Consider the following 23,768-nt stretch of genomic DNA (forward strand, 5'->3'; position numbering starts at 1 on the left):
GGCCGGGGCGCGCGGCCCCCGCTAGCCCAGCACCCCGCACCCAGGGTTTCCGCCCGGCGGAGAGACGAGAACGGCGCGCACACACAACGCCTCTTAAAGGCTCTGCAAGAGGCTTGGGATGGGATCGAGGACTTCGCCTCGCGCAACTTGGCGATGCCACGAAATCCGCCGCTCGCGCACCACCCGGGACTGCCGGCTCATCTTTGTGCCCGCAGTGCCAGAAAAAGAAAAAAGTTTCTCGGTTTCTTTGCAGAGGGACAAGGGGCAGGGATGGGAAGGTGCCGCGAACTCAGCTTTCAGGCATTTTACAAACGAAATATTTGGCCAAATCCGGGTAATGGAAGACTCTTCTCTTAATCAACTCTGGTTACTCGCTCGGTTTGGTGGCTCTTTTTTTTTTTTTTTTTTTTAATTTTTAAAAAAAATTTAGGGGAAAAATCTGTTTGGTGTCTGTCTTTTTCTCGTAGAGTTAACATTTCACAGGTATGTGGCCTGACATTTTAATTGTTCAAATAAAGCATCTCGGATGCTGAGAAGCAGTAGACTTCATCTCTTTGTCATGATGCAATTAAAATCAATTTTCCTCAACTTTATTCTCTCTCGTTGGTTCTAGCTAACTCGAAAGCCAACGTCCTGCCACACACCGAGTCGTCGTGAGAGCGAAAAAGACCGTCCAGGCCAGCTGATGGACAGGCGGAGGCAGCCGTCGGCCTCGCTTATGCACACCCTCTGTACACACGTGTAAGCGCACATGTATCAGATGTACATTTGTCAATGTATACAGACAAAGACTTAAGCGACTATGCTTCTAGGTCATAGAACGGTTGAGTACGGACTTCATTGTTCCTCAAGTTCCTCTTAAGCATTCAGATAGTCATTAAAACACACGCAGGGATTCTGCCCCAAACTGGAAGTAGTACCAGTACAACTCACAAAAACTACACACAAGCCATAGTCTACCTCTAGAGATTCACTGCAATAACAACTTCATAGCCTATGCCATTGTGCCCAATGTGTGACAATAATTGAGGTGGTTGTGTCTCTGAATTTCAGGGTGTTTGGTTTTAAACATCAAACATCTAGAATTGCCCCGGAAGACGCTATATTCCAAAGCAGTAACCTTTCTGCTTGATTATGACCTGTTTAGTGGATTATGATTATCCTATATTTATAGAGGAAAATTCTGACTCCATCATGCACACTTTGTGCCAAGAAAAACTGTAAACTGGTAAGTCAACCAGGTTTACGAACAATTAAAATATTTTACACAAAAAGACGCCGAGCTCCACGAAAAATAAACATATGTAAAGAGTTAATAAACGACTGCAGAAAAGCATCCTTGATAGCTAAAAAAAATCAGAGAGGAAATTAAAAAAAATAAATTATATATGTTATTGGCATATGACGCTTGCACTTTGCATTCAATACCCTTTATACACACTCACAGAATACTAGGTAGGGATTAAGCAAAGATGTGGGCAGAGACGGGCTAGTTTTCAGGGAAGGAAAAATCTTCTATAAGCATTACTCTTGAAACCTGCTTAGCCTTAACCTTTTCTCAGCTGAAATCACATATTTCCCTAGAGCTGCAGGTGCTGGGATTATTTGAAAGTTGTTTAAAAAAAAAAGAAACCCAAAAAACAAAAACCAACACTACAGTGAACACTGAACTATCATAAACCTGCTGTATAATGAGATTGCCACAGAGCAAAGCCAGGCTGAGAATTTCAGGTGGATAAGAGACACAGTATAACTTTCTCTTAAAGAGAAGAAGGGTAGCAAAGAGATCATCTCAGAGGGGAACATTTTTTTTTTTTTTTTCCTTTCAACCTTTATGATTTGAGGAATTACCTAATGCCACAGATGTCTTAGGAGCAAACTCAGCAGAGATGTGGTGGGGCTGGGGTTGAGATAGGAAATCTAATGGGCATACCCACCTCAATTTTAATAGAAGATGAGAAGAACTGATTACAGGGAAATCTTAATCTCGCTTCCTGACTGCAGAGACTTCCATGGCAAGACCACCTTTTACAAACATATGAGGGGAAAATTTTGTAGAAGAGAGAGTTTCTGCAATCAAGTTAGAAATTTTTTTTGGAATTTGAAGTACACTCTGATGGCCCTAGATTCTAAATGAAGTATTTCCCAACCATCTCCTACAGAACTGGAGCCTGCTGGCTGCACCACTACAGAACTGCCATGAAGTCAAAGGTTTTTACTCTGTATTTTAGGACGCATTCAGTTATAGGGACTTTGTTAAAAAGCAAAAGAAAAACAAAATCAATGTATGAACTATAGTTAATTTTACTGTAAAGAAGAAGAGAGAGGACTACAGACTGAGAAGAAAAAGGAGGGGAACTATTTTAAAATGTCTTCATTAGAGACGCTCATTTGCCTTGAGCAAAACAGCTCCAAGACTAAAACATAAATATGAATATGTTGCTACTGTTAAAAAGAAAAAAATCCATCCCGGTCTTTTATTGCAGATGTAAATTTATTTTAATGAAAGGAATGGCAAGCTTCAATTTGGCCGGATAAAGTTGGAAAAACGTCTGTCTTAATCTGGGGGGAAAAACCACAAAAAAACAAAAACCCCGGAATTTGATTTTCTTGCAGCAAGTGGCCTGACGGGCTGTAATTCTTTACAGATTAAATCACAATATGAATACAGACCCCAGTAAATACTGAGTTTAACTCTGAACTCAGTAGAAACCAGTGCTTTCCACCAGGATTCATTGAATTCCTCCTTTCCCTCAATCTAGTCCGTGTGTGTTTTTCTCTTCCACCACACTGGAGCTCCATGAATAGGGAAAGGGGCTTCCATTGTGTCCCTCTGAACTTCCAAGTCAATGCAATTTTTAACCACTGGCTTGTGGTACTTTGAAAATCACCAGGGGCTGTCAGAGTTGGGTCCTCTGAAAAATTTACAGTGCTAAATCAGAGCATATGCTGGGAGGGAAAAAATTGCTTAAGATTGGAGCAAATACAGTATCTGTCTGCCCCCTAGTGTAAGAGTCCTCGCTGCCTAAAATTCAACTTTAAAAGAAAAGGAGCTCTTAAAGGGAAACGACTTTGGGCTCACGTAGACATAGGAGAATGAAACTTCAGTACATTTTAATCTGAATAATTTTTCAGGATTTAAAATTAATTGGCTCGGGCTTGGTTGGACCAGACTGGGATCTCGCCACCTCTGCGGTCCCCGAGTCACTGGCTAAGAGGTGATTTTTTTTTTTTTTTGAACTGGGTTTATGTGAGTCCCCCTCACCCCCTCCTCTCTTTTTCTTTCTCTCTGTCTCTGTCGTCTCTCTCGCTGGCTTTTTTAAAATGAGAAACCATTCCTTGAACGTTCTGGAGAGAGCACAGAATTGCTTCTTAAGTCAGCCCGGCGCGGTTGCAATAGACAGCAAAAAGGTAAACGTTTGCCTGAAATCCGCACGCCAGCTCCACCACCCCGCCGGATGGTGAGTACCCTTCTCTTCGCGATTCTCCTCCTAGCTTAACCGAGCGCTCGCCTCCCCGAGCCGCGGCCGAGGGCGCCGGGCAGGGCTGCTCTCCCTCCCTGCCTGGCTGCCTGTCAGTTGCACAAGGTTGCAAAATGCAGCGCAGAGGCACATCGAACCGTAAATTCTGATACTTCGTGGGAGCCTAACAGCTCTTTTGCTGTAAAACCGAGTGGTCTGTTGCTAGGAACGCCACGCTTACAGGACTGGTCTTTAGTGTGCTCTGTGGTAGGAGATGAGTTTGCGGAGACAGGGTAAGGAGATGGGAGGCACCGCAGTCTTTACCCCTCGATTTAATCATATTTTGGCAGTTTTGCAATTGTATTCTCACCCTCTCCCCCCACCATCCCTTCTCCTACCACACATACGCAATAAAATATAGCAAGGCATTGAATTGACTCTGTTCCTCCCTTCCCCGAACCCCTTAAACCACAGTCCTAGGCATTGCATACACGTTAGCAAACCGATTTTTTGAAAAGCCCCAAGTCATCCCCAACCCCACACAGCACAAGGAGAAAAGTGAGAAAGGAGAGAGAGAGAAAAAAATACTGTAAGCAAACATACCAAAACCATATTTGCCTTGTTCAAGGTCCCAAACCGCTTGCATCTTCCTTCTAAACTGGAATAACTCTCCTTTAGTTTGGCGGGTGAAATAAACGCTTTGTTGGCCCCCTGGAAAGATGTGTCTTTGATAATTAAAGAGAATCTTCTCCTCGGTGTTTATCTAAGCGATTGTGCAAACTGATAAAAAGTAGGCACTAGCCTGAGGGAAAAAGAGGAAAGGTGAAGGGAGAGATCTTCCACCTCAAGGAAGTGCTTCCCCATGTATTAGGCGCCCTCAGCCTTGGAAAACCCTGCACACTAACTTTAGAGAGACAAGGTTTCAGGGAGCTTTGTACATAGCTGCTGAGGAATGCAAGCCTCGCCTTTAAGAAAAAAAACCCCAAACCGTAGGTAGGAGATGTCTGGAGTGATCCTTGTCTCTCATCTCATTCCTTAGAAGGAAGAGTGCGTTGTTACACCTTGTTTGGGGCTGGAAAGACGAGACTTTAAAAACACCCGTCCAATTGAAAAAAATCTCCCAACTTAATGAGTTTAGTGGAAGGAGGCTAGAGCAAACGGCTCAGCCTCAGCAGAAAACCGCCAACAACTATAGGCGATACTGCAAAGCTAGACGACCCAAGGCACAGCCAAATTCCACTGTTTGGGGTCCAGAGGGATGGAGGCTAATCCTAAAGCAAGTTGGGAAAAAAACAGAGGTGGGAGAGGAGGGAGAAAAAGCAGCAGCCTCGAAGTCTGGCAGACAGGCTCCTCTCGTCCTGGATCAAAGATAGAACTTGAAATAGAAGGGCAACATTTTTCCTAGGAATCTGTTGGAATCCTCATTTTCTACTTTTAACTCAAATCCTCCCCCCCCCAGGTGATTTTTTTTTCCTCTCCTCTGCAAATTTGTGCCCTTCTTCCGGTCCTCGTTCTAGAACTTTCCTGAAGAGGAAACCTATTTCTTTTGGGGGGAGGGGTTCCCCATTTCACTACTGCAAATAAAGAATGCTTAATTCACCCCCTCCCTTCCCCTAGTCCCCAGAACGAATGGAGGATGCAGGAATACAGTAACTAGCGAAAATTGAGAATAAACTACGCTTCCTCTTGCAGTTTAATACAGTATTAACTAATGAATTTTTTGTTGTTGTTTTAAGAGAAGAATAACGATGAAACACGGATCTTTTATTTTAGGAAACAGTTATGGGAAGATGTATGTCAGACTTGACAAATGGAACTAACGCTCTTCGGCTGCTTCTTGTCCTTGTCTTAAACAGGAATTAAGTTAAACACAGTGCTGAATGTTAATTACATGTTTACTGGCTAATGAAAATTACAAATGGTTTTGCCACCTCAAACAATGATGAAAACTCTGGAGACACTGTAATTATATACTTTGAGGGAAATAACTCGGAATATTGATCATAAGAAGTGTAAATCTTTTTTTAACTATTCATTAATACCATAAATATGGGCTACAGAAGTTTTTACTTGTGGTTTGTCTCATCAGTTATACAGAGTGGATGGATGGTGAGGCTCCTCCCGGGAGGCGGTGAACTCATTCTCTTAGTAGAAGGAGGCCACTTCTGTAACTCGGCGGTGCCCCCTCCCTTCCGCCCCCGCCCCCTTTAACCCCAGTAGAAGGTCGAGGGATTGTTGAACAGAGGGGCTGGTCTCAGGGCAGGTGAAGGTGATCACAGTTTGGTCTCTCCCCTCCCCTCCTCTGGCCTCCTTTCTCGTCCTCTCCCTCCTCCCTTCCTCGGCCAGGTCACATCCATGACCACCTTCCCCAGCCTCGGCGCCTGCCGCAGAACCAGCATCTGGGGTTCCTCATGGAGGACCAGTTAGACTAGGCAACTCACCGCAACCTAGCGTCGCAACCCTGGCAACTTAGGCTCTCCTTCAGGGGTAGCTACGGCAGTTCATTGCAAAAGAAGAGGAAAAAAAGTGGGAGTGTGTGTGTGGGGTGGGGGGTGGTTATCGGGTAAGGTGACTCAGGCGGCTGAACCAGAATTGATTTCCCTGGGTTTGGGAGTAGATTTCTTTTCTTTTCTTTTCTTTTTTTAACTGTGGCCAGACTTGTAGCGCTGGCAGCCACTCGGATCTGGGGGTCAAAGGTGAGGGCCGCACTAACCCTAAAGGGCTGATCTGGCCAGGCCAGAAGGCCTATCCGACAGGAGTGTGGGGAGGTTGTCAGCGTTCTGCCTTGCGCTTTGGAGGGGTCAGCCTGTGAAACCCGCACGCGAGGGGCACTGCACTCAGCGTGGGTTTTAAGTGCAATATTGAGAATTAAAAAAAAAAAAAAAAAAGTGCCCTAGGCTTCTGAGACTGGAGTCCTCTTTTTCCCTGAGAATTCCCAAGGCACTGGTCTTTGTCTTAGAAGGAATGGAGTTTCTGAATGGTGTGAAAGGGACAGAGAGGGTCGCTTCAAATCGATTTTACTTGTCCTTTCTGTCTTTTCGGATCAACGCCCTTCAATGGGCACAGAGGTGCTCTTTCAACCAAAAACTTGTGCTACATTTTCTGCCTGTATTGGTGCTAAATACAATAAGCACTGGGCAGATTTTTTTCTTTGCTCTCCAAAGCAAGAAAGCACCCTAATTAAATTGTTTTATATGGACAGTCAAGATGGACCAATTAAGTATGCATTAGTATAAAGATATAGTCTGCAGATAAGGCGGTTTAGAAAATCATTTGTGGGACAAAGGAGAGGGCGCAAGCGTTGGGGAGGGGAGCGTGGACCCCTCAGGGTCGCGCACTTTCCTCCTTGGGCCCCAGGGGAAGCGGAGAGGCCCGGAACACAGGTGAGAGGGGAGCCGGCCAGCTAACAGGTGGGCGCCAGTGTTGCTGTCTTTCAGGCCTGCGCCCCTGGCCCAACAGCAGTGGAACCCGAGGGGCTGATACGCCTTACGTCCTCTAACCCGGACAACGTAGTGGTCCTAGGTAGCGGGTCCAAGAGGAGGCGGCGAGAGCGGGCCATGCTCTGCCTAGGGCCGGCCCCACTGCCCGGTATCCCAGGTCCAGGGCGCAGCCCTGCAATAACGAAGGAGTGTGTGCCCCGGGGAGGAGGGAGGACCGGGGGACACTGACGCTGTAACAGCCGCTGCCGCGGCCCTTGGGCAGCCGAGATCCGGGCCGGAGGCCCCCGGTACACCACCTCTAAGCTCTTTTCGCTGCTAAGGAAAGGGGTAAAGTTGACACCCGACAGCAGCTCCTGGCTTTGCCACCCCCCTCGCCCTCTGAGGTGTGTGGAGGTGGGGTCGGGGGGAGAACCCCGCGCCCGATGGAGACGACCCCCGGAGCAGGGGACTGGGCCGCACCGCGTTGCGGGCAGGTCTGGAAAAGTGGACCCAGTGCGCGAGGCCCTAGCGCGGTGCGCCGTAGCAGGAAGGACGTACGGCGCGCCCAGGGCGCCCTTGGAGGTGGGAGAGAATAAGACCCTGCGGGAAGTGGCTGAATGTCAAAAGTAAAAAGGTTGAAAAGCCAATTTTCCAGGCGAGCTTTCGCCCCCCTTTGCTGGTTGCCGAGGCCGTAAATCAGCGGCCCGCGGCGAGGGCGGGAGGAGCCCTCGGGGGGCTGGGAAGGCCCCGCCCGGACAGCGCGCACCTCCCAGGGCCCCCCCACCCCGAATCGATCCGAAGCCAAGCTGAGGATGTCACCGCACTAAATATTTACTGATCACACGCAAATAGCCAGGGCTTGAACGATTTTCCTCTGTGAGAAAAGCGCAGATAGAAGGGTAAATCATTTTATTAGTGTGGATAAAGCCCAGAGCACACTCCGGGCTGGAGTGTTTTAAGATGTGTCTTCAACGGGATGAAAAGAGTTAGGGAAATCGATACGGAGTGATTAGAAGCCCCCGGGGTGACGAAGGGGACCAGGGCTTTCTGGGATTTGGCGAGGATGAGAGGGGGGTGCAAGCCTCGAGGGGGGCGGCCCTGCCACCGCCAGGGAGCTCCCGGCGCAGGCCTCGGTCCCTCCCTCCCCGACGGGCGAGGCGAGGGCGCAGCCACCGGCAGGGAGCCCGCGGTCCCGGCTTCAAGGAGCCAGCGCCGGGTGTGGGCTTACGCGGGCCACCGCGGGCCAGAGAGCTTGGGAGTCACCGGCTCCACGCCGCGAGTGACAGTGGCCAGTAGCCAGGCGGTCACGAAGGGATCGTAGGCGCGGCGCGGGGACACCGGCAGGTCCTCCCACGGTGCGGGTGGCGGCGACCCCTCTGGGTCTCCCCAACCAGCCTCCTGGAGTCAAGGTGTGGCCCAAACGGGTTGCATTTCTCTCCCAGGCATTTCGGGGACTTCCAGCAGCCCCCCAACTTTCTCCTTGATAAATCTCTGCTCTTCGTCTCTTTTAATCTTCCTAAAGGGACTCGGCGGCCAAGTCTGCCTCTCCCTCCCACCCATCTGGTCTCGAGGGCGGCCGCCGGGTGGCAGAACCCACTAGGGGCCGCCGGCCGGGCAGAGCGAGTGGATTACAGGGTCCGTGCTCGTGGGCAGGGTGGGAGGAAGTCAGAGACCAAGAAGGAAGGCAGGAGCAGGGTGACAGACCCTAAGGAAGCCCTAGGATGCCTTGGTTCTCCCAAAGGCGGAAAATCAGCCTGGTACGGGGGAGAGGGTATTAGGCCACACCACAGCGATGGAAACCTGTCTGGGGTCCCGAGGCTAGGTGCAGGGAGTCTGGAGTGGCGGAGGTGTGTGGACTTGCAGGGTTTGCAGTAGTTAGCAAGGCTTTGGGGGAGTTTGCTGGGACACAGAGGAGAATCTTCTTTCCAAACCCAAGCAGCAAAGTCCTGGCGCGAAAATGGCTTTTCCCTGCTCCAAGCGCGAGTCTCGCTACTGTGAACAAACCTTGAGGTCCGAAACAGCTGCAAATAATCAAGTAGGCACTAATTTCGGGGGAAAGGGAGGGGGGAAGAAAAGGGCGAGGTAAGGGGAGAGTCCTTTTGATTTCTTCTTCCTTTTCCCGCTCCTGACCATTTCCTAAAGTCTCTTCTCTTCTTGAAGAAATTGATAGCTACATTTATTATTATTAAAAAAAAAAAAAAAGCCCCCTCCCCTTATTTCTCGATTTTCTTGGCAGCTTGAGGGATTCAGTTCAGGCTGCCCTGCTTGGCTTCTCCGTGCAACAGGAAGCATAGCTACAGATCCAATTCCTCATTTTCCAGGAGGATTTTTTTTTTTTTTTTTAATGAATCCTGGTGGACTGGGGCGATGAGTTCAGGTGTGAGGTGATCGGTGCCTCGAACTCCTTCCCTGGCAGCCCTCTAATTTCTACGATGGAAGCTCGGGAGCTTCGCTGACCTGGAGGGTGTCAGGAACCCGGTCTCATTAACCCTTGATTTTGGACAGAGCGAAGGTTAACTGCTAATGTACCAAAAGCGACTGTCGCAAAAAGGAAGGAAGGGAGGAAGGAAGAAGGGAAGGAAGAAAGGAAAGAAGAAAGGAAGGGAAGAAGGAAGGAGCAGTAAATTCACTCCAGTTTCGAGGTTTTCAGAGCCCCCTGCCCTCACTGGTCCTCCTCCGCCCCCACCCTTGCTAGGAAAGCAGACTTCCATTGAAAGAGACAGCAGTCTCATCCATCAACTAGCACACTCCATGAAGATGGACTTTAGGGAATAAGGAAACACAGTGTAGTGAAATATTTTCGTCTATTTAACTGACCACCAGTTCACTTTAAAAATATTTCTAACGTGTATACAACAGTAAATTATTGGGGGGGGGGGTTAAAATCCGTGGAAAAAATATCTTTTACCTTCTTTAAGTTAAAGCTAGTTTAGAATCTTGTCAGTAGCCAAATTGTAGCCATAAAATATGAATGAGATTAGAAAAATATATTCTGCTGACTTCAAACCAGGTGACATTTTAATAGGTAGTTATACAATAGTTATGTACATGAAGGTGTGTGCACATGGGTGTATATATATTCTCAAGGTGTTAGAAGTTTCTTGATGGATTAAAGGTTCATATACTCAAACACTAGATAGAGGCTGTCACTCATGTGTACGTTCTGGAGCCTGGCAGAAGGCAGTGCAAAAAAAGAGTTCTGAATGGGCTCCTTGGAACCACTATTGTTGAAATACAAGCTGAAGGAACTTAGGAATGGTGAAGCTATTGTGGCTTGCAGAAACATAGAAAGACAGTTCAAGGTAAAAATGTAAATTTTCAGTTTGGCAGCTTTGGCAGGGCATTTATACAAAAGGTGAGCATCTTTTTCACAATGTATTGGTTTAAAAAAATCAGTGATAGGCTACTCTGTTTATTTTGCTTTTTAGTGATTGAAGAATTGAAGTAGAAGAAGCTTTAGCTAGAGATGATGGCATAAGGATTTTGTTGCCCATTTAATCAAGTCTGATATGTGCTGTAAATGCTCTTAATATTAATATTAAGTTGCAAGGCATCTCCTGCTGAGAAAGTTCTAAAGACATCTAAGGCCATGTGGTCATCAGTTCATATTTAGAAATGGACAGAATGAGGAACGATTGCCTTATTCTCTTTCTCTATTTTTTTTTTTCCTTTTTCTCAAGAGCCTGGTAATGAAATCTTTAAAATGACAGTTCATTTTTGGTATGTCAAAAAAAGCATTGATCAAATGGTTTCAAATGCCAGTCATTTGAATGTGAAGGTGCTAGTAAGGCAAACATCCAGATAAATTAATATTGTTAATTAGCTGCATGTGTGTATTTAAAGAAACTACAAGCACAGCAACAAAGCTAATGTATCTTATTTAATTTCATCTAACTACCAAGTCAAGGTGAATTTCAGATGGAGAAAAATAATTTAAGAAATAATTTCCATTCTTTTGGTTTTTGGAAGGCAAGGAGAAGAAGAAAAAACTCCCACCTAGTTTCAATATAAGCATATAATTAGAGAAGGAAATAGATGGACAAAGATAGACATACCACCATAATAGGGCATTATGCATGATTTAGAAAACATATTTCATTAATTACATTACCAACCATATTTCTCTTCTAAAAGGCTGATTTCTTGAAATATTGACGGTGTACGTTAAAATAAATAAAGAACTTCTGTGCAAAGTTAAGAGGAGGATGTTTAACATAATACGTAGCTTCTTGACCATAGGCAGTATTAGCTTGAGAGTCTTCAAAGTGCATTGTTTAAAGAAAATTTATACTTTTTTTTTAAATTTGAATACAGGATAGAGAGAGGCAGTTTTTCAATGAGTCTATTATAATTTATAAGAGATTAATCAACCTTATCCGAAAGATTCTTGTGTGCTTGTCTGAGGTAAATTGGTTAAGATGATATCACTTAAAATAGTTAAAACAAAACTGAAAACATTAAAGGAAAGCAGTATTGACTACAGTGAAAAATGCCACATTGGTTAATTTCTTGACAAGACCACATCATATCACATGTGAAGGAGAAGTTAAAAAATCAGACCACACTATTTCTTTGAAGAAGGAATGTAACTTATTTATAGACTCCCAAAGAAATGTAGCAAAATTTCACCTTGCATATATACTTGCTGCCATATTACCAAGTGATTACAAAGTAAATTTCACTAACTTAAGCCATGAGGGGATTTTAAAAGATGTTTTTCTCGCTAGTCTTTTCTGAGTAGCAAAGACTTATGCTTATTTATTCATTGATTTTCTTTTATGTGATTTTACTTAATTCAATGGCTTTTAAAATCATACACTACTTTGCTAAAGTCTACATTGTATATCAATGGAAAACAAATTCAAAGGCATTAGATCTTTTTCAGGAAGTACAATTGAATGGTCAGTTATTGAAGAGCTACGATTTAAATTCCCTAAGTTCTATTAAAACATACACACACACTCCTTAGCATTTTATTTCCAAACAATTCTTAAAATTGCAACTGGTATGGCTGTGGATGAATATTTCATGTAAGAACCTTTAACTCCTCTTTCCTATTTACTCTAGATATGCCTTTAATTCATCTTTTATGCTTACACACTTTGAAAAACATCAGCCAACAAGCAAGAACTGTCCACCGTCTTTTTTTTTAACCAGTGAATATAAATTCTAATTATAGAAAAGAGGTGTGATGTTGATTCTGAAGTTTCAGTAACATAGAAATTTTTCTTAATAAACTCAAAGAAACTCTATCCTAGATAAATTAATATAGGGCAGCTGTTGGGTACGGTTTATATTCGGAGCCTTCTGCCTTCTTGCCTTTGACACTAAGATATCTGGGTTTTTGTGTTCATATACTGTCTATTGTTAACAAAGTGAATTTTTTAAATTAAAAAAAATGAAATTTTCTTGACTTTGTACCTTTGTAGCTTAACGCACTATTAAATTGACAAATAATATTCACTTCTGTGTTCAAATTGTTTGTATCTAAGTGATGATGAGAAGGTGACGTTCTGAAACCTCCACCTCTAATAAGCAAACAAACACCATTACGTGTATTAGCTAAAGAGAAAAAAGCAACAAAAAATTGTTAGGATTCAGTGTGCTGGAAATGCAGACACACTGTTTTTACAGTGGAGTTTTCATCTTAGCTATTGACCAAGATGGGACACTTGAGTTATATATGTGATTTTTGAATTTTAAAGCAAGTTTTAACAACATATCATCTCCGACTTTTTACAGTGAAGGAAGATTTGAAAAATAGCCTCTAAAGTAAGAGACAGAAATAAGTGACAGAGCATGATGGTCAGTTTTTAGGGGTGTTCCGGTAGTCTTATTTTATGCATCACAATGAATGCACTTTCACTGAGTGCAAAACAAGATGTTTATTAGGAAGAAAAGAAAAAGAAAAAGAGACAGGACCCTCTCCCACTATCTCCCACCCAAAACACAAAATCAAAAAATCCTAAACCCCACAAAAGAAGCCCCTTACCACTCTAGGGGAAGTTTCTGTGTAACTGTGGGTCCTGCCATAGCTCCCAGCTGGGCTGCTTTTTACATGCAGCAGCAACGGCTTGACTGTACTCAGCAGCCTGGTAAGGTGGAGGAGGCAGACCTTTGGAGCTCGACTCCCGACTCCCGATAACCTACCACTTAGAGGCAAACTTGGGAAAGCAACTGTTTAAAGTTAACCTCTCCCTTCCATTGGCAGTTTGCAGAGGCAGGACAGTGAGAGCTGTTAGAACTGATTTTATTCTTTTCTAAGCACTCCTAACTTTTATGATTCCCCCTCCTCCTTCCTTTACTATCTGTCTTTGTGCCTCCAGGGCCAGTGAAAGAGCAGGGCAGATTCTAGATTGCTTTCAGAGTTTGCCTTCTCTGATGATGGATTACCATGTCAATTTAAACGGCATAGGATTAATTTGTTTCAATGATTTCTCTTTAGGCTGAATGCCAGCCGTTTTTCTATCTCTCCTTGCTCTTCAGAACAACAACAACCAAAAAAAAAAAAAAAGCTTTTCTTTCCATATTCTAAGTTAAGAGACAATAATAGAAATAGACAAGTTAGGTGTAATATTGCAACACAGTTACAGGTCTGAGTGTTTTTATCTCTGCCTAAGAGGCTGAAACATACAGTCAGTCACATTAAAATGAAATTGGACTCAACAGTTATTCAATAAATACTTGTCTTGTAGATAATCCAGTGCCCAGTGCGTTTGACACATAAGGACTTAATTTGTATTGGATAACAAGTTGTTAATATGGCACATTTAAACTTGCCACCTACAATATGTTTATTGAGATCTCGAACAAACTCAAATTTCATTGTGGAAAAATACTTTGTGTGAGGGAGACAGACTTTTTGAGAATGCATATCTTTATTATATACATATATACACACACGCCCTCACACACTCACACACACACACATTCCAGATCACATATAGACAAAAAGTTCAGTGAAGTTAAAAAATTTTTCCGTCCATTGTGCAGATGTATCTAACCTTTCCGAAATAAGAATGTGTTGAAGAGTTTTCATTTTGGAAAGATTTTTAAAGTGCACAAGAAAACTGCTGTTCAAATCCAATTTCTCTGCAAGACCAAACTCATTATGGGGTTGAAGATGGTGCACAAAAGCACTTTGGTGCAATCCAAAATCAAAAATCACCTCCAGAATTTTCACCTACACGAAACTTGCAGTCTGCAAAAGCATTTTACTCATAGAATAAAGACAATTCAGGTGGAATAATCTATCGCTAAAGTGATTATTTTATTTCCTTCTCTAACTTGAGCTCCTCCAGTAGATGCAAAAAGACGAGAGAGATTTCATCCTATGAATTGAATATATATTAGTGAATGTGGATATTTGAGCACTGAGCTTCTTTTTACCACTCTCTTTTCCTAACTGCCTGTCCTTTTCCCAGCATCCTACCTCACTGAAATTAACCATCGTATTTCAGGATAATAAATTGCATTTCAAATACAAACACAAATGGATTTTCTTGTCCTTCCCCTTTTCCTAACCCGCTCCTTGCATAGGCGGACTTCATTCGAATGGGACTTGCTTCCTCCTTCCTCAGGACACATGTGATCAGAGACCAATAACTGTCAGAACTGGAATCTATGCAATTTAATTTGTAAAAAAGTTGTTGGTTGTTAACCTTGAGCGAGATTGTGCATCTCTAAGAAACTAAATCTGTGAGTGCTCTCCCTGGGAAATGATGTTACACATGAGCAGAAAATCCAGGCAAGAAAGGCTAATTGAATGAAGAGAGAGAATTAGGTTAAAAAATAGAGTACAATCTAGTATCACATTTTCACTAGTGTAACTTGAAATGAAGGTGTCTCTGAGTCGCCGGTGATGCCAGAGTGTTTAGATGTTGGCCACAGATGGGAACACCTATTGAAATGTGTCTGAAGAAGATTAATAGGGCTTGTCACTGTTGGGAAAGCACCGCTTTGCTGTAAATTTCTACCAGCACAAGATGAATTACCGATGAATGCTCACTTATCAACCCCATCACTATCGTTCGACACTAAATCAAATTGAGAAGTTATCTGCAATCAGAAATTTTTTTAAAAAATAGACATACACGTTTAGGCCCCAACTCTTCAATAATCCCACTCACAAAACAAGCCTCAATCCCATGATGTCTTTTTAGCTTAAACAAATGTATATCTCAATAATGAATGTATTTTTAAGTTCACACACAATAGACAGCTGGTCAACCATAAAGTTTGACGGTATTTTTAACGATGGTATGAAGGCTTCTTGGTTGTCACCATTTAATGTTTCATAAAATGTGTTCTTTTTACTTTATTTTAGATTTTTCTCTCCCTTACTTGGAAGACAAAGAAGAAAGGGGGTTTGCTGTTTTCTTGTTCTAAACCATACCACCTAATCTTCGTCTAACCCTCTGGTAAGATAAAATTATGAGAGAATTGCAAGTTTAGGTAGAGGAGCAGTATAATAGGATTGAATGGATGATGGTGATAATTGAGGAAATGCATTTATTCTTTTTATGATTTAATGGTGTTTTCTATAACTCGTTTTTAAGGTGATTTACTTGAGAAGCAAAATAGGGGCATGATCTGTTTTTATTATCTGTTAACCAACTCTAAGCATCCAGAGACTTTCCAACCAAGGAATAATAATATCAGTAATAAAACTATCAACCCTTGTATTTAGACAAGTCTCTGCTAATGGAGGGCAGTGGTGGTTCAGTGGTAGAATTCTAGCCTTCTATGAGGGAGACCCAGGTTCGATTCCTGGTCAATGTATGGCAAGCCCAGCCATCACCCATCTGTCAGTGGTGGCTTGTGTGTTTCTATTACGCTGAACAGGTTTCAGCACAGCTTCCAGATTCAGAAGAACTAGGCAGAAAAGCCTGGAGATCTACTTCAGAAGATCAGCCAATGAAAACCTTATGGATCATAACGATCTGATTTGCTACCAATCACAGGGATGATGCAGGACCAATCAGAGTTTGGTTCCATTGTGCATTGAGTCGCTGTGAGTCAGGGGTTGATTCTGTGGTAGTTAACAATTACTATTTTTTAAAAAAGTGCTCGCATATGCATGACTCATTTATTTTTTACTCAAGTCCTGTACAGGCAGGTATTTTGAGCCCCATATTTCTGATAAGGACACTGAAGCTGAGAGGTTAAGCAAGTTATCTGAGGTCATGGAGCTAAGAGGAGCACAGTCAGGATTTGAACCTAGGTCTCCTACGTTCCTTTCATGATCTTTTCACTCCAAGTTATTATGTAAATGAAGAAGAAGATGATGATGATATGAATAGCAGCTAACATTTACTATATACCAGTACTGGTATGTTGTTGTTGTTAGGTGCCATCAAGTCGGTTCTGACTCACAGTGACCCCACGCACAACCATCCTCATGGTTGAGCCCATTGATGCAGCCACTGCATCAATGCATCTCCTTGAGGGTCTTCCTCTTTTCCGCTGACCCTCTCCTTTACCAAACATGAGGTTCTTTTCCAGGGACAGATCCCTTTTGATAACATCCCCAAAGTAGGCAAGACGAAGTCTCACTATCCTTGCTTCTAAGGAGCATTCTGGCTATACTTCTTCCAAGACAGATTTGTTCATGCTTCTGGCAGTCCATGGTATATTCAATATCCTTTGTCAACACCGTAATTCAAATGCATCACTTCTTCTTTGGTCTTCCTTATTCATTGTCCAGCTTCACATGCATATGAGATGATAGAGTACTGATACATATTATGCAATATATCCCAGCATATTATTTTATTTAATCTCTATACAACAGTTCTCTGTTGTAGATATCTATTTTTTCCTCTTAGAAATGGAAATACAAGTAGTTTCTGGCTTACAACGTATTCGTGTACAACGAACCACACTTACAACCATCTGTATTTTTTTTGTACGTCTTATCCTTAGCAATATGTACTACATACAATGTTGTGGCAAGTAATTTGCTGATGTTATCGACATTCTCAGATGTTCATTCGCAGATGTTCAAAGATCAGATTTATAAAGATACTGATAACAAAAGGCAATAATAATGAAAACTAAACAAAAAAGAGATATTTGACTTAAGTCAGAACCGACGTGACAGTTGTCAGACGGAACCTTGTCATAAGTCGAGGACTACTACTTCCGTTCCACGAGAAAACAAAAAACAAAGCAATCCCTGAGGCTTGGGGATCTTAGGGACTTGCCTGAAACTCACATATCTAGTAAGTTGTGGACATGTTATTCGAATCCAGGAAGGCTGAATGTAAAGCCTCTGCCTTCTTCTATGTCCTGTTTCCAATTGTAAGGAGTCTTGAATTGTTCTGAGTAGTCACAAGAAATCCCACTTACTTTCAAATAATAAAAATCCCTCAGGTGTGGTGACAGTGTGCGGTAGCAGAATAGACCCTGGTTTGGAAATAAGGAGACCTGGATGTGAATGCTAGCTTTACCAGTTACTAAGTATGTGACCTCAACCTCTTGGGCCTTTATTTTACTCATCTCTAAAATGGGATGGTTGGGCCAAATGAAACTATAAACATTGCACTTGGCTGCTTCTCTCTCTCATAGTCACAAAGAGGAAGGAAGAGAGGAACAGAGTGGCAATGGCTGTTGTTGAGGCAGCAAGTGAGAACGAGTGACCTTCAGGGACCAGTGAGAAGGCCTGGCTCCCACCTCTGGAAGACTGGCATTTGGGACACTCGGTATTGGATGAAGTCTTTATTTTCTTCCTCTCTGCCTCAAGAGAGCACTGAGTACTTAAGACAAGCATAGTCCTTTAGAAAACTGTAAAGCCTTGCGAAAAAATCTTTGCCTCTCTTAATTTTCAGATAAAAGTAAGAAGAAAAACCTGACATCTAGAGAGGTTCACTCAGATGGTTAGTGACAAAACTGGACCCTTTTTCTGTTGACCCCCAAACCAGGGCCTTCCACCCCCCTTCTTCCCTACCCTCTGCTTCTTATTCAACAAAAACACACTTGAGATGAATTGGACATCCCTACTATAACTATGTCTCTATTTTATGACATGATACTTTGTGTCGGTTATTATTGGTTGTAATATGAAATTTTCCTAGATTTCTGCTACAATAATTTTTAATAAAATCTATAAAGCTAACCTGCCAAATAGTTGAAGTAGCAATGGAGAATCATGGAACAATAAGGATAGTCTATATAATCTCCACTTGGCCACTATAACACTCCAATCTGTATTTATTACTACCCTTGTCTGATGCTTACATAACCAAAATTGCTAGATTTATATACTCTAATAGTTCCCCAATGCAAAAAACCTGTTATTTATCTTCCTTTTTCTGTCCCAGATCACTCTTCCACATACAGTCCCTGCTTTGGGAGCCCCCGTCTGGGTTTAATCAGAAGTTGCAAGACAAAATGTGCATTATTAAGAAATATAAATATTTTCAGAAGCAATCAGAAAAATGAAAGATTGATTCAGCATGTAGATTGGACCTAATTCGAAGCAGCTTTGTTCTAATGAGGGCTACTGGGATCCAAAGACTAGAGCCTTCGTGGCCACAAGTTGGAGACTCATTAGAATAACTTGTCAGGATATATCTTGCTAGGTGTGCTGAAATACTTTTTGCAAGGTGTATTCTCTAATCTCTGGGCTGAACTACTTTCCTTGCCACCCTTAGGGATTTGTAGTAGTCATCTTTGAAAAGTTATGACTAATTCCTTCTTCTCTTTCAAGTTTAGGTCATTGAGTACCTCCTTTTTCACAACTAGGAAGTTGGCTTAGCATTAACTTTCATAAGAACATTTTGGCCTGGAGGCATCTGTATTACATTTTCTTTCTTGGCTTAATAAAAGGTATCACATTATCTACCTGGTCAATCTCTATTGGCTTTCAAAATAGAGACATGGAAAAACCTAATAAGCCTCATTAGGATATCTGCTTTAAAAACAACGGACTGCCTCATTTAGCGTGTTGCTTTGAAATGTCCCAGCAGAGCTGGGTGGTCATTGCTTGAATACAGGTATTGCTAATTTGGGATCTTTGTCAGTCCAGTAGCTCTGAAAAAAATGCCTAATGTGTAGGTGGAATTTGAATACACAAGGGATCAAACCCTAATTGTTGTGTTTTGTTTCTGTTTTCTTTTTTCTAATCCCACTTTTTGTCCACATGGCCATGTGTGAGAAGAGAGCTTGGTGTTCTCGATATGTTCACCCATCCACAGCTGGAATTCCAACGGGGACTGCAAATGTCTTTAAAATCAACACATCTCAGGGAGCCTGAGAGAACAAGTTTTCCTTTGTTGTAGGGTATAGTATTATTTGCTGTAGGTTTTTTTGATATACATTCTAAATTAGGCCTGAAAAGGCATGCTTCATCTTTAATTCATCACTCTTAGCTGAAAGAGATTAGGAATGTCTAGCACGCACCCCTCGTATGGTGCTGACCTCATCAAGTATGGCCTGAAATTAATTAGCCTCATTCATTCCAAATGGAAAAGGATAATGGAGCAGCATTTTAGAGATGACCATCACAAATTGTATGCAGCATATTTAAAAGCCTCCTATTTTCAAACCACATAGATTAAAATTCATTCTAGAACTAACAATATACCAGAGTTATCAAGGACCCAGAGCAGAGCCTGGTCAGGTTTTGTGTATATATGTTTGTGGGTGCTCACGTGTGCATGTGTGTGCATGCACAGGCAGGCACACAATTGTATGTTACATGTGTGTTTGTGCCTCTGTATATATGTGTCCACATTTAGCTGGTTTGCTGTCCGGGATGACACCTAGAATACTTGACCAACAAGAATCTAATGTCAAATACTGTTTTAAATGATCTGGTGATAGAATACATTAAGTGGACTTTTTTTTTGTTATCATTATGTGCAGCATGCCAGCACAAATTTGCTATTTTCCAGTAAGATGCTGTTCATACTCTAATTTAGAAACAGAAAAACTTTTTAAAGGAATGCTTGATTTTTTTATTTTGAGTTATTTTTTAAACTTTTTATGCCTTTTCCCAGTCCCTACTATTTGTTTATATTTTTAAACATGACTGAGGACTAAGCTGGATTAGAGAATCACTTACATTTACCAGCTTTCTAAGATTAGCTGGTTTTTCCCTTTGGGGGATTCAGTGAGAGAGGCCAAATTTTTCAATATCAAAACTGCTTTCTTTCCTAGCCAAAAAAATCTTGACCAGGGTTCCTTGGGATTCTCAAAGATGTTGTGAAGTTTATTTTTATGAGTCATAGTTTCGGGACAACAAACTAGAAGGAGAAAAAATTCTTGACTTTTTTTGTGTTCCCAGATTTTAGTCTTCTTAATAACATGAATTGTGGTCAGTTTGTGAGGTATCAGTAGTATTTTGGGGAATTTTATAAGTATAGTGCACATTTCTTAAGGAAAAATCTTATTCAGGATAATTTCATTTAAATGAAAAAGCAGATATTCAGAGTAATGTAACTACAAAGCTTCCACTTAACTGTTGGAGTAAGAAATATAGTTTTAGGCAAATTTTCTTTTCGGGGCTCATTGGTATACTGTATTAATCTCATACTTAGGTTATTTAAGATTATTGTGTCATAATAAAACAGAAACTGGAAGCATGTAGCCCATATTTCTGCAAACGTAGGATTTAGCAATTTCTCTAAGCTCACTTTTGCCTAATCTTCTCATCCCAGAAGTCCCCTTTATCTAATGGGCATATATCATTTATATGCACAAAATCATCAATCAAGAACTGTGAACCTATCATTTTGACATAAAAGATCTATCCTTAAATCTTCCCAAACCTCTAGCATATAATTTGAGGAAATTAGCTAGCTTAAAGTCTGGGCTTCTGACTTCTGGGGGATGAAATGCTTAAATTATACAAATTTGATGTTCAAGTCACAGTTTAACTGAGCCATGGATAAGAGATGATGCTACGCAGATCTTTAAATGTTGACAGAAATAGATAATTTTGCTAACTGCAAATTTGCAAACTGCTCTCTGGTCAATTTGGATTTTCATGGCAAATAAATACAATATTAAATAAAGGGGGATATCTGCAAAATGGCTTAACTCATTAAGCTCATATTATAAAATACGATGTTTTCCTCATAATTATTTATTTTTAAGACAAAAGGATGTATAAGATCTATAATAGAGATAGTCCCCAACTTACAAAGCATTCGAGTTACGAGGAAGCACATTTATGACCATGTTTTTTTTTCTTTTGTATGTCTTAGTAATATGTACTACATACAGTGTTACAGCACATAATTTGCTGATGTTATCATTCTCAGATGTTCACAGATTGGATTTATAAAGATACTGATAATGAAAGGCAATAATAATGAAAATTAAAAAAAAAAAAGTATTCGACTTAAGTCAGAACTGACTTACGATGGAGTCCTAGGACTAGGACCCTGTCGTAAGTTGAGGACTACCTGTATTGCAACATGCTCAAATAGTGAACAGCATGTCTTAATTTCTATTTGAAAATTTTTTTTTAATCAGCTGAGGTGAAAATGGCAGAAAAACCGTAAATATAGGGGATTAAAGCTGTATGAAATTTTAGTTCATTCAAATGACAAACTCAAAGTAAAACTCAGATGAACTTAACCAAGTTTCATTTGGTATCCACCTGAAACTATAAATCCTTTCCTGGCATTTGAGAGTGGAAAGGAGGTTCACCTAAAATTCAAACCAGGTTTTCATAAACCTAACCCAGATTCACTAACTTCAGGGTAAACTATGGTTGTGTTTTGGGTTCATAATAAAACTTTCATCCCAGGTTAGCCAATGATGAATAGATGATGGATTAGGGAGAGGAGAACTGGAAGATGCTTTTGGAATTGTTTTGTCTTATTCTATTTCATATTTACTGTGATATTCTGAAGTGCGGAAGAACAGTATATGAAGAAAATGTTCAGTGATGTACAGTAAAAGATGCCCATGTCTGAGCGACCAGAGGGGAAACTGACAGTCCTTGGATTGTTAGATATACACAGTTTTGAAAAAGGAGAACCTAGATGAGATAAATTAACATTTCTTGAGTGCTTACTATAACCAGGCACTGTTCTAAGCACTGTATATGTATTAACTCAACATACTTTACAAGAAAACTACCCGGCAAACACTATTGTTTCCATTTTGCAGACAAGAAAAACCAGGCAGAGGGAAGTTATGAAAATTGCTCAAGTTTATCCTACCAGTAAGTGGTAGGTAGCACTTGGATTTGAACCCCAAGATGCCTAGCTCTGGAATCCCTGTACTAAGTACTGTACCACGGTGCCTCTCTAGAGAAAATATAATTACTGTATTGGTTGGGCAACAAACTGCTATGGACTATAAGTGGGAGGGACAAATGAGCAAAGCCAAAGTAGAGAAGGTCACTTTTGTCTAATCTTCTCGTCCCAGAAGTAGGAAGGGAGTTGGTTTCCCCAGGCTCCCATAAGTCTTTGCTGAGCTTTCACTTAAAAAAATACATTATAAGTAAAATATCTTCATTCTAAAGCATTAGATATAAACTGTACCCACCCACCCCCAAAAAATATAAAAACGATACTGTGAGAGATTGACTTAGGAGTAAAGACCAAAGGAACTAAATAAGTAGAACTTGGCTAAGCAATAATTAATAGAGAACTTGGTAGCATTCTAGAAATATTCAAGAGAAAAAAGAGGACCTGAACAGGTTATAAGGGAGGTTGAAAAGAGGTAGAGAGGAAGGTCTGAAAGGAAAACAAATTATGGGAACTCTGTTAAATTGTATTCTTCTCTTAAAGACCCACATGACAGCTATATTTCCTTGGAATACTAAAGCTCAAGCCAGAGAATTCACAGGAAAAAGAAAAAGTTTACTACCTCGTGTAGGCTGAAATGGAAAGCTAGCTGAAAAGAATATGGTTTAAAAAAGGCTCTATATCATAGTACAATATGTGGACTGTCCCTGTAAATCTTATATTCACTATCTCATTTAATCCTCATGATGAGTTTGCAAGGCATATATTATTATCTCTTTTTTGTTGTCATTGTTAGATACCATGGAGTTGGCACCTGATTTATGGTGACCCCATGCACAATGGAAGGAAAAGCTGTCCGGTCCAGTGTAATGTCTGTGATTGGTTGGGGAACTGACTCTTGTCATCCACAGGAGTTTCATTGGCTGGTTTTCAGAAGTAGATCGTCAGGCCTTTCTTCCTAATATGGAAGCTCTGCTGTACAGGTATGGAAACAGAGGCTCAGGGAGGTTATGTAATCTGCCCAAGTTCACACAGCCTGGAGTCTCCCAATTCCTTCCCAAACCCAGGCTTCTTCCCAAACACCACCCTGTCTATTCTTCCACAAAGTCCCCATGACTTTGTTCAGAAGATGATGTCACAAAACAACTGGTTTTAGGTCAACTTCATTACAGCCCATTACCCTCAAGGAATGGACTGATCATAACACATTACGCTGGAACAATTCACAGCCACTCGGAAATATGCCTGGCATCCCCTAGGAGGTGGCTCAAACGCTGTGTGTGTTAAGTGAACACCCAGCAGTCAGTTTGTATGTGGGAGCAAACGGTAGACAGAGGAACACAAGAACATGGAGTGAAACTCTCCAGTAGGCCCCGAGCCCCCTGGGTTTACAGTCCCTCACATGAAGTCACGTGGCTGTTTATAGGAGTTTTAGTGCGATGAAAAGACTGAGTTACACTCCAAACTTTTCCCTGCCAAAGGAAAAAAAGTTCCAGGTTCTTTAAGAAGTATGTAAAGCATCTGATCTGAAAAGTGGCAAACAGCATTTGGGACCAATTACCCAGATTAAGAGGCAGCAATACTCTGTTTACACTTCGTAGCCAAGAGCCACTTGGCTCTGATTGCAAATTACAGAAATTTTAGCCTAAAGTTGACTTCTCTTTTGACCTGTGTATCTGCGT

The 23,768-nt window shown here is 41.7% G+C and overlaps 1 protein-coding gene and 1 long non-coding RNA gene across 2 annotated transcripts in view; one reads left to right on the forward strand and one right to left on the reverse strand.

Moving 5' to 3' along the window:
- NR2F2 (nuclear receptor subfamily 2 group F member 2) overlaps positions 1 to 4,488 on the reverse strand; it is a 12,958-nt gene extending 8,470 nt beyond the window's left edge. Inside the window, exon 1 of the mRNA XM_004372662.2 lies at positions 4,065 to 4,488. Within this exon, the coding sequence (XP_004372719.1) occupies positions 4,065 to 4,107 (43 nt within the window). The 5' untranslated portion in view covers positions 4,108 to 4,488. The remainder of the gene's footprint in view (positions 1 to 4,064) is intronic.
- LOC105756070 (uncharacterized) overlaps positions 3,069 to 23,768 on the forward strand; it is a 52,802-nt gene continuing 32,102 nt past the window's right edge. Inside the window, exon 1 of the long non-coding RNA XR_001121464.2 lies at positions 3,069 to 3,218. This is a non-coding gene — a long non-coding RNA (uncharacterized LOC105756070). The remainder of the gene's footprint in view (positions 3,219 to 23,768) is intronic.

This window comes from Trichechus manatus, unplaced genomic scaffold (assembly GCF_000243295.1).
Source record: "Trichechus manatus latirostris isolate Lorelei unplaced genomic scaffold, TriManLat1.0 scaffold00019, whole genome shotgun sequence".
Taxonomy (NCBI): domain Eukaryota; kingdom Metazoa; phylum Chordata; class Mammalia; order Sirenia; family Trichechidae; genus Trichechus; species Trichechus manatus.